General features: G+C 38.5%; 1 protein-coding gene across 2 annotated transcripts in view; it reads left to right on the plus strand.

Moving 5' to 3' along the window:
* Trim33 (tripartite motif containing 33) overlaps nucleotides 1-12,090 on the plus strand; it is a 95,243-nt gene that overhangs the window by 66,664 nt on the left and 16,489 nt on the right. For both annotated transcript variants that reach the window (XM_028877324.2, XM_028877325.2), the window contains exons 11-12: nucleotides 2,451-2,648; nucleotides 11,539-11,671. In XM_028877324.2, coding sequence (XP_028733157.1) covers nucleotides 2,451-2,648; nucleotides 11,539-11,671 — 331 coding nt within the window. The remainder of the gene's footprint in view (nucleotides 1-2,450; nucleotides 2,649-11,538; nucleotides 11,672-12,090) is intronic.

Raw genomic sequence — 12,090 nt, forward strand, 5'->3', positions numbered from 1 at the left:
CACTAAGTTTATTTGTTCAGTCTGCACGTTAAACACTTAAAGCAGTGATTCCCCAGCTTTTGTTTTTGTTTTTGTTTTGTTTTGTTTTTGAGACAGTGTTTCTCTGTATAGCTTTGGTGCCTGTCCTGAAACTCACTCTGTAGCCCAGGCTGGCCTCGAACTCACAGAGATCCACCTGGCTCTGCCTCCGAGTGCTGGGATTGAAGGTGTGCGCCACCACTGCCTGGCCAATTTCCCCGCTTTTTGACCAAAATTACACCCAGAAAGATTTGTGAAAAACGTTTGCTCACCTTGTATTAAAAACTTTTATATATATGTAAGTGGTGGTAAAAAATATTCTAGCACCTTGTAAATATTGACTTGAAAGCTAAAAGTGGGATGTAAGATGGTTCAGCAGATAAAGTCACTTGCCACCAAGCTTGATGGCCTGAATTTGTTCTTCAGAAACTTTAGAGTGGAGGGAAAGAACCAAATCCTGCAACTTTGTCCTCTGACCTCAACATCCACACCATGCCATATGTACACACACACAGAGAGAAAGGGGGTCTCGTGAGATCGCTCAGTGGTTAGAGCCCTGCCTGCCCTTCTAGATTTGATTCCTAGTGACCACTTGATGGCTTACAACCATCTGCAAGTCTAGGTTCAGGGGACCTGTAACTTCTGACCTCTGTGGCACACTGCATGTGGTGCACAGGTGTACATGCTGGGAAAATATTCATATTCATAAAAATAAGTAAATGTTTAGGGAAAAAAAGAAATTGAAAAATTCACAGACTATTCTCCTTGGACTTGAATTTCACTTTTACCACACTTCTACAGAATTGTATCTTTTGTGTATATATCTGACAAACAAAAGTTAGACTTTTGTAATTTTCTGCAGAAAAAGATATTTCAACAAAAATTGTTGGTTAAATTGAATGATAACAAAGGCTCTTACTAAGGTTGAAAAGTGATCATTGTATTACTTGTCGACAGTCACAGAGACAGTGTGTTCCTGTGGTGTAAGACTAAGCAGACGAGGCTCGAGAGATGGGTCAGCAGATAGGGCACTTCTCCTCTTGCCGAGGACCTGTTTTGAGTCCAGCACCCACGTGCTGCTCAAACTATAACTCTTTTTCCAAGGTATTTGATGCCCTCTGCTGACCTCTTGGGCACTGCACATATGTGGTGCACATGTACAAGCAGACATTCATATACATGAACAAATGGCTCTAAAACAAATAATCAAATGATGTAAGTGTAGTCTTTATCTCCTTTTCAGCTATATGTTTTTTACTGTTATTTATTGTTAGAACTAGAACAATTGATTTTTATTGTGAGTGTTGTTTTTATGTAATGCTCAAGAAACTTGATTAAAAAATTGTGTAATCAGAGAGTAGAAATTTTACTCTAAAAATATTTCTCACATTTTTGAACATTTTCTAACAGCTCTCTTAACAGTTCTGTTTCATTAGTCCAGTTTATTGGCTCTCCATTGTTGGTCTGCAGGATAGCCCCTTTAATGCCCAAGTCCTCTTTCAATTGTGCCTTTGTTTATCTTTACTATTTGGTTTTAGTTTTTTTCCCACATTAGTTGGCAGTATGCCATTACTTTGTCAAGTGAGAGAAGGACAATTGTGAAAAGACCATGCATGACACAGTCTTAGGCAACTATGTTTTTAAAATAATACCTAGGAAGACTGAGGATACTGTTTTCCTTGTAAGTATTGAGATACCCATGTACTCCTTAGTTCGTGGGGTGCTTTCAAGTATTGTGAGTATCAAGGTTTAGCATTTGAAAGAGTGCAGAGTCAGACTAACTAGCTATTAGGTTTTAGAGCTTTCCCTTAAAAATTCACTGTCAGTATTTTTAGTTTTTAAATATTTAAATGACTTAATTGTATGTGTATAGTCACTTACTTCCCAAGAGAGGCACATGTATGACCTTAAATAAACCTGTAACAGTCCTTTTAATAAAACAATTAGTGGATCATTTATTCATGTATCACAATTACTGAGACCGGGACTCTTCAGACTTCATAGTGTTGGAGCCAGGAATGAATGTCATAGTTTCTTTCTGAAACTCATCCTTCTTTCTACCATATATTAAATGTTGTAGTTCTTTTCATTCGATAGTAGACTAAAGGATCAAATAAGAGTATCTTCAGAACTGTTGCCTTCCGTGGGCCTCTGTTGGCAAACTTGGTGACCTCTACATCATCTTTATATATCTTTGTTCTGAAGATCAGAACAGTAGGTGGACAGGTTGACAATTATTTTCAAATCTGTTCTACCTCAGATAGTACATAAAAATGAATGAGAAATGAAAAGACCAGTTCAAACTACTCTCGTGCATAAGTTTGAGAGGCCCCACTTCTTTGTCAGCGGAGATACTAAAGATAGAGCTGTTGTACGGCATGGTTCAGAGGTGGGGCAGAGCACACAGTAACAAGACCTTCTTTCTTAAACAGCACTCAAACCCAGGGCACGCTGGACCCTTTCCTGTTGTATCAGCACACAACCCAATCAACCCAACAAGCCCTACCACAGCAACTATGGCAAATGCAAACCGAGGTCCCACCAGCCCATCTGTTACAGCAATAGAACTAATTCCCTCCGTCACCAACCCAGAAAACCTTCCATCGTTGCCAGACATTCCACCTATACAGGTTTGTATTGAAGTTAATTGAATCGTTGAAAATGTCAGACTCATTGGAGAAGATACGTATTTCAGATTTTGTTCAGTTTCAGGACCAGTGATTTCCTTGAACCTTCTGAAGAGTAAAGGGTATATGTAAAGTTTAAAGTTACTGTGCTGAAACTAGTATGCCTCCATGTTTTAAAGTTAGAAGAAGCTGAATACTGTGTGTTAAAATCTATCTAAACAAGTACAGTAATGGACCAATACCAGCTTTGTTTATGTGCTGGTTCTTCACACTTTTTATCACTTGCTAGAGGCAAAACCTCAATGAAATAATATGCTTATGATATGAATTTGGGGCCTAGAAGAGACACAGAACCCAATTGGGATCTCACCTTTGCTAACTCTTCTTTTAGATCCACAAGTAAGAATAGTCCACTCCTCATACAAATCAGTTGAGCAGAGAAAGGGAGACATAGTAAAATGGAAGAAATAATGGTGAAAAGGAGAAGATGAATCACAAAGTGCGCTCTGAGGTTTCTAATTTCTTTCAGCCTTTGTAAATACAGTCTTTGAGGATTGTACTGTTATTTCCCTAATTGTATGACTTTAGAGTTGGAGGTCACCATTGATCAAGGAGCAGTCAAGTTGCTGAAATAGTAGGACTGTTTTTGTTTTGTTTTGTTGAGAGGGGTTCTTACTGTGCATTCCTGGCTGGCCTCAAAGTCACTGAGATCATCTGCTTCTGACACCTGAGCCAGGATTGAAGGCGTGAGCCACCAGTGCCTGTCTATGTGGGAGTGTTAAATGATACTTTGCTTGAAGAACCACTGGATTCTTGTGATTTGTTCAATCTACTACAATTTCTTGATATTGGAGGAGGTCCCCCCCCAAGGAAATGGTAATAACAGGATTGGTGCTAAAAGGATTAGACTATATAGTAGAATATAGTAATTTTTGGAATTCAAGTTAAAAGGTTACATTTGTAAGTTATCTTACAATTAACAAAATGCTTTATTGAGCAATGTGTTAGTTTTGATGCTTGAAATCACCTGCTAGAATATATAATGTTGCTATTTATAATGAAATCATGGTGATTTTCCTTTGTACATAGTAGGTTTAAAAAAAGTTGGAATTTGATTCAAATTATGGACTATAAATTTAGACTCTCTTCATTATTCATAGCAACACCAAGAAGGTAGTTTGAGGCTGTAGACCTGAAAAGGTAGTTTGTCATTGTCTAGGATGTTTGCAAAATTGTTCAGCTATCACTTCTAATTCTAGGTATTTTCATGGTTTCAAAACATGACACTGGCAGACATTCTCTATTTCCTTCTTTTCTGGCTCCTAGAAGCTAATAGTTCTTCCGTTATTATTATGGACATTTTGTTAAGATAAAACATGTGGCCTTTTATGCCTTTCATTTCTTTATACCTTTTATTTCTTTGACTTAGCATAATGTTTACCAACTTTATGCTGTAACTTGATTCCTTCTTAGGGCTGAATAATATTGTGCTGTGTAGAATACTCTTTCTCTTTTCTTTTGAAGATGGGGTCTTGAAATGTAGAACAGTGTGGCCGGGAATCCACTATGTAGCCCAGGCTGGCCTCAGATAGAATTTTCATTTCACTCTCTCACATGGTAGGATTATAGGCATGTATCCCATGTCTGTTCCTGTCTTTGGATCTATCACAGTTAGTTGGACATTTGGATTTCTACTTTTTGCCTGTAAGGAAATACTATTACTGTGTGGGCTTTTGTCTATAACAGTGGTTCTCAGCCTTCCTGATGCTGCGACCCTTTAGTACAGTTACTCATGTTGTGGTGACCCTATCATAAAATTATTTTTGTTGCTATTTCATAACTAATTTTGCTACTGTTATGAATTGTAATGTAAATACCTTATATGCAGGATATCTGATGCAAACCCTGTTAAAGGGTGTTTTGACCCCCAAAGGGGTTGTGACCCACCGGTGAATACCGCTGGTCTGTAAGCTTTTGTGTGTGTGCAAGTTATTTCTCTAAGATAAAGTAAAAGTAACTTGAATAAGACAGAACAAATGGACAGGAAGAACAAAAGAGAGCCAAAGAAACAGCACAAGAAACACGTATAGACACGGAGATACACATTAACAGAAATCCATTCAGACATACAATTGGCAACCATAATATATAATGAAAAGACCTGTTAGGTTTTTGTTTTTTCAGCCCAGACAAAACATAGTTAAGACATACAAAAAGAAGAAGAAAAAAAAGACTCCAAAAATACCTTATCAGTGAATTTGTTTTGTGTTGGCCATCTACTGATGGGCGTGGGACTTCCCTTAAGCGTGGTTAAACATTCAAGTGATGGAGCTGCTGCCATCATAACATGGACAGTTAACATTGCTAAGAGTGAACTTCGCACTGGGCATGTGGCTTGATGGTATAATGCTTAACTATAGCATGTACAAGGAACCAACCTACTTACCACTTCCTTCCTTTACTTTGAAAGACAAATTCTCAATTTATAGCCCTGGCTGCCCTGGAACTCACCATGTGGACCAAGTTGGCCTCCCAACTCAGAGACCTACCTGCTTCTGCCTCCTAAGTGTTGGGATTAAAGATGTGCACCACCATGCCAGGTTGTAAAGTTCTCTTATAGCTACAAGGACTATAAAATAACAACATAAAGTATAGTAAACACATACATCGTTAGTAGTCATTATTTTCATTATCAAGTTTTATGTGCTGTATGTAATTGTACAAATTTTACATAATTTGTCATGTGGCATGTTTGTTTGCATCAGCAACATCAGAGACTTTGTGTTGTGAATGGCATCATTAAGCAACAGGAATTTAGAAGAATAGTTTAAAGCACAGTATAGTTATGTGTTCCAAAACACTGATTTAGTCTGTGGCAATCACATATATAATGATATTCTAATAAATTATGTAATGGAGACGAAATTATGCCAAATTAAGATTTCACATAGAGAAAATCCAGCATTAACATTAATCAAAGTTAATGAATATTCAAATAGCAAATTTAATATGAAATACAGAGATGAAGTCTCAGACTTACCTATTTTGCTCAATCCAGAGAACAACTGATTTGTACTTGAACATGTAAATATACTGTGTGGTTTGGTTGTCAGCATAAAGATTTTGTTTTAGATGTGAAAAATACTATTAGTAGTGGCTTGAAAACATGAAAAGAAGATATAAAATCCTGAAGAGATAGATAAAATGTAATTGGTTAGGAATTAGTAATAATATATAGCCTTTTTCTGAAGATGTTATAATTTTGACAGTTAGATAGCTAGAAAGTAATAAAGTGAGGACTTAAAAAATTAAATTATGAGGTGGAGAGATGGCGCAGAACTTAAGAGCACTGGCTGCTCTTCCAGGAGTCCTGAGTTCAATTCCCAGCAACCACATGGTGGCTCACAATCATCTATGATGAGATATGGTGCCCTCTTCTGGCCTGCAGGCATCCATGCAGACAGAACACTATATACATAATAAATATTTTTTAAAAATAAATTATTATTGTGCATGTAGGGTGTGTGTGTCTATGTGTCTGTGTCTGAGTGTGTCTGAGCTGTGTACAGGTATGTGGAAACCAGAGGACATGATTGCAGAGTCAGTTCTCTTCACCCACCTTTGCATGGTTTCCAGGGAGCAAATGAAGATTGTTAGGCTTATACACAAGTGCTTCTGCCTGCTGAGCCATCTTGGTGATCCCAAAGTAAAGTGTTGAAAAATACAGTTTGCTTTCAGGAGAAGATGATAGGAAGTTGTAAATGGAAAACAGAATGCTTCATATTTAATGTTTCACTTACAGTAATAGTGTATGTGATTGATTGATCATGTTTAGAACAGTATGTGTGTTGGCAGAATGTAATATTTTCCTTTTGATTGATAAAATACTTTTTTTTTAGGTTCAAGGTCAGAATTTCAGTATATTGAGGTTTAAAGGCAACATATTTCTGGAAACACGGATCACTGTACTATATTGCATTTTCTTGAAATATTTGGGAACTTGCCACATATTAGGCTCTAAGTACTGGTTGTCTAAAGATCAAAAGAGAAACAGTCTTTGACCTCAACGATTTTCTCATGTAATAAGGATATAGTTTTCTAGGCTTGTTCAAAACATGAAGTGATTCCTTCATTTGGATGTATGTAATGATGTAGGTAGAAGAGTAGAACATTCAAGTCTTCTCCCTGTGGAAGTCAGATTTTATAAGAGATCATCTTCAATGTGGATTTAAGGGATGAGAGTCTCAGGTATTGATGGCAGAAACTCCAGGCAGGAAGAATTACACACGCAGCTGGGCGGTGGCGCACGCCTTTAATCCCAGCACTCAGGGAGGCAGAGGCTGGCCTGATCTACAGAGGGAGTTCCAGGAAAGGCGCAAAGCTACACAGAGAAACCCTGTCTGGGGAAAAAAAAAAAAAAAGAATTACACATTCAAGCAAACACCAAGTTATCAGTAAGTACTTGGTTGTAATACCGCTGGCAGTATAGTAAAGTAAGATTAGAGATTGAGGTTTCTGTTTGTTTTGTTTATGTTTTTTGAGACAGGGATTCTTTGTGTACACCTGGCTGTCCTGGAATTCGATCTGTAGCCCAGGCTGGCCTCAAACTCAGAGATCCACCTGCCTCTGCCTCCTAAGTGCTGGATTAAAGGTGTGCGCCACCACCGCCCAACCAACCATTCTTTAAGTTCTTAAATGCTTGCATCTAATAGGATTTGTCTTGTAGGCTTACTAGGAAGAGTAAATAATTTATTAAGTGGTGTCTGCAGTGCATGTATTTAATAAATATTAGTTGTTATAACTAGCTTGCCTCCAATATTTATAAAGTAGCTTTAAGGGAAGAGCTTTAAGGAAAGAACCAAGAGATTTTATGTAAAGGAAAACATTTACTTGAGAAATATGTTAAGCACTTTTCTTGAAAAACAATGGGGATAAGAGAGGCTTGCTGGCAAGAGAGCGAGTAAACATGTTTTAAATCCTACTCATGATTGTTTCTTAAAGAGGAAAGCACAAAGTCAATCTGGTAAGGTGTTAAACTTCCTGGAAACCTGTAGGCTGAGTAGAAATTAGGAAAGGAGTTGTTGGCAATAAATTATATGAGGTAAAAGGAACAGAATGTTGAAGCCCAATGAGGTAGGAAGGAGCTTTTGAAGAGCAAAAGTAAGGCCAGTGAGGAATGGAAAAGGAGGCAGGAATGGGAAGAAAGGAGTCTAGAGACAATAGAAAGTGGGCATATGAGACCTTAGTAAGCTGCATACAGGAGTTTTAATTTTATTCTATGTTCAGCAAGGGCCTTCCTTGTATTTGAAGGGCAACATCGTAGGTGAGGAGGGATGGGAAGAATATTCTAGCTGATTTTTTTCCCCCAAGTTTAGAAGGCCTCTGTAGATTTCCTAAAAGTAACCCATTATAGATGGTATTTGCTTTTTAAGTTAATCAGAAAAAAAAGTGAAAATACCCCATTTTTCTTGTCAGTTCCTATAGCTTTCTTGTTGTTATTTGTTTGTTTTATGGTTTTTCAAGACAGGGTTTCTCTGTGTAGTTTTGGTGCCTGTCCTGGAACTCCCTCTGTAGATCAGGCTGGCCTCGAACTCACAGGGATCCGCCTGCCTCTGCCTCCTGAGTGCTGGGATTAAAGGCGTGCGCTATCACCTCCGGTTTAGCTTTCTTGTTTTTAAAACTACATGATTCTTTGATTTGTTGGGCACCAGGCATACATGTGGTGTGCATACATACATGCAGGCAAACATTCATAAACAAAAATATTTTTAAACTTACATTAAAAAACATAACAGCTGTTCATTTGAAAAATCATAACTAGTCACTATGGAGATGATGCCTGAAACTTTACATACTAACCATACTACTATTAGTGAGAAAGTAAAGGAATTAGATTCCTCACACACTGTTGGTAGGAGTATAAATTACAATGACCACTGGAAAAAAGAGTTCAGTTTCAGGAGAGGTCAAATATATCTACCATTGGACTAGCTCGCTCTTTTGATCATTTGTCCATTTGATGGTGCTAGAGATTGAACTGAGGTAGGGTGCAAGGCATGGTTGGCAAGTACGTTCATTCTCAACCCTCCCAGCTTACACATTTTAGAGTATCCATTTCGGCTCTGCCTTTCCCAATACTGGATTAAAATCAGTCTTCATCTTTGCCAGTCTGGTAGGTAAGATGACATCATTATGATTTAATTGAAAGACCCTAACCCTTCAGGCTTACACCCCCAAGCCCCAGGAACTAAAAATCTAGTTCCAAGGGCAACCTGACTTTGCCATTACTCAACTACCCCCCTGCCACAATGTAACAATATAAAGAGATTTCTATTAAGAGATGTGCTCAACTGTGACTGGGATAACTGCAAGTGTTCCAGGAAGGACCACTGTAACCTTTGTGTAAACTTCACTCCCACCCTGATACCCCCCTTGAGGTTTCGGGAAGAATGTGCATGCTGACGTGACTGTATCCACTTTGTGATCACTCTGTGATCATACCATGATCTTATGAAATTAGCCTCTAGACATAAGTCAATCAAAACGAAATTGTATGGGAACTGTAATCTTGTGGCTTTTGTGGGTTTTTCCTTTAAAAGTACCTATGTGGCTGCAGTGTGATGCGACTCTTGCTCTCAGGACAAGAGTAGCTCGTCTGTACAGTTGCTTCAATAAACCTCGTGCTGTTGCATCAACTGAACTGGAGTCTGGGTTCTTGGGGCGCCCACTCGAGAAGGTAGTACCCTGAGTCTGGGGTCTATCATAATTACATCTCCTTTCCCTTTTCCTTTACAATCTCCTTCTTTTTCCTCCTTCCCTTTGTGGTTTTGAGACAGCCTCACCAAGTAACCTAGGCTGGCTAGCTAGGAGAATCAAACTTGTGATCCTCCTGCTAAGGAGTGGGTATAAGGATTATAGGTGTGCACCATCAAGCTGGCTTGATTTTCATCTCTGAGTGTGTTCTTTGCTATGTTACTTTTAATTTCTGTGAGAAGTCTGCAGTTTTCCTTTGTATTGCCTTTGCTTTTACACCACAAGTTATTTATAGAACTTAGGTAACACCCATGCAGTTATTTGGGGGTACTAATAAGTAAATATTTAATAATAAATGAATTGATGTTTTTCAAGTTAGGTGGTTTTTAAATTATTTTAATTTATTTTGAGATAGGGTCTCAGTGTGTCACTTTGGCTGCCATGGAATTGATTATGTGGGCCAGGCTGGTCTTGAACTTAAAGAGATCTTCTTGCTGCCTCTGCTTCCCTACCATCCAGCCCATGAGATGACTTTTAACTCTATTTATGATGATTGTATTCATGTCCACGTCTTCCTGACCTATTGACTCATTCAACTTTAGGGTCATCTATTTACCTAGATAAAAATTATAGGTAGAAAATATTAAAGGAGTAGACTAGGGTTGTTATTTTCCCTAATTTTTTTTTTTTTAATCACTCTGTCTGGGCCTGGATAGATGGCTCAGAGTACTAGCTGCTCTCATAGAGTACTCAAGTTTAATTTTCAGCACATACATGGTGGTTCACCACTGCCTATAACTCTAGTTCCAGAGATAGAGTGCCATCATCTGACCTCTGAAGACACACACACGGGATTCTCCTGTAGTTACAGCTTATAAATGGGTGTTTAATCAATAGCTATATCCTCAGGATAGATGGACAGAAATAGTGTTACTTTTTGTTTTTTCTAATTGACCCTTCTCACCTTCAGTCCAGCTTGTCACTGGCTTGGGATTTATGTAGGGCTTTGGGAAATTGTGATTTTTGGTTTTAAGAAGGATCCTCCCTTGCTCCATTCTTAGTTTCCCGTTCTGCATTGGTTTGTTTGCTTGTTTATCTGTTTATTTTATTTTGGTTTTTTGAGATAGGGTTTCTTTCTCTGTGTAGCCCTGACTGTCCTCGAACTATCTCTAGACCAGGCTGGCCTTGAGCTCACAGAAATCCTCCTGCTTCTGCTTCCTGAGTGCTGGAATTAATGGCATGTGCCACCATCGCCTGGCCTTTGTTTTATTGCTATTAAAAATTAGTTAACTTTTAGGAAGAGAGCAGTCAGTTAGTACATAGTTTTGTTTTAAGTCAGAAATAGCTTTGCATAAGAAATAATTTGACCTTTGTCTGGAGAACAGATTGGAGTGTGGGAATAAATAGAATAAGCAAGAAGATTAACAAGTAATAATAATTTGACAATTTCTTAGGAGTAGTGTGGATTTTCAGATACTTTCAACAGTGTCTTTACTTGTGTAAATATTTTCTCAATGAAGCATCACATTCTGTAGGATAGATGGCTCATTTTAGGGCAGGAAACTGATGCTTTTTTTGTTTTGTTTTTGTTTGTTTGTTTTTGCGAGAACTGTCCCAAAATTGCAACGATTTATCCCCTCACCTCATCCTACTGCCTCAGAGTATGAAATGAGTTCAGATTTCCTGCTTTTTCTTTCTTGTGTATACAGTGATGTGCTTTGGTCAGGCTGGATACTGATGAGTTTGTCGGAGCTTAAGGTTTGGTTTTGTCATCTGTTTCTCTTTGTGTGAATGATTCTGATGGGACACTAAAATGGAGGAAGGGAGACTAAGGACAAAGGTACTCCAGCGATTTTGAGAAAAGAAAGTGAACTAATTGTTAGTATGTCAGAACTGTTTTTGTAGTTGGACAGGGCTTAACGGATTATTGTTTGTCTTAGCAGCTGGATATCTGTTGTATAATATAAATTACAGTATCAGTAACATTAACTTACTGTGTTCTCAGAAGAGCCTAAGGAAGCAACAGTCAGGTTGAACTTGATATTGCATAAATCTATTATAGTAAAGTGAGAACAAACAGTGACATTAATTTATTCATCCTCAGTTTAATCAAAGCCAATTTATTTTTATCTCTTTTTAGTTGGAAGATGCTGGCTCAAGTAGTTTAGATAATCTACTGAGTAGATATATCTCAGGCAGTCATCTACCCCCACAGCCTACAAGTACCATGAATCCTTCCCCAGGACCCTCTGCGTTATCACCCGGATCTTCAGGTAAAACAAACAAGGATGTTGCTTCATTGCTCTAACACCTTCAGGCCGGGGTGGAGGAGTGAAGGCATCTGGTATCTGTATCAGGTAAAAACAGCAACACGAGGGAGGTGTGAGGAGATCGATCATGTGGATATGCACTTCACACACACACTCACACACACACACACTCACTCACTCACACTCACACACACCACTCACTCACACTCACACACACACTCACACTCACACACACACACTCACTCACACACTCACTCACACACACACACACTCACACTCACTCACACACACACACTCACACACACTCACACACACACACTCACACACACACACTCACTCACACACACACACTCACTCACAATGTGGTAGGGAGGATAGAAGAGGATAAGGAATTATCTTAAGGAATTGGCTCTCTTGATTCT

The sequence above is a fragment of the Peromyscus leucopus genome, chromosome 6 (assembly GCF_004664715.2).
Source record: "Peromyscus leucopus breed LL Stock chromosome 6, UCI_PerLeu_2.1, whole genome shotgun sequence".
Taxonomy (NCBI): Eukaryota; Metazoa; Chordata; class Mammalia; order Rodentia; family Cricetidae; genus Peromyscus; species Peromyscus leucopus.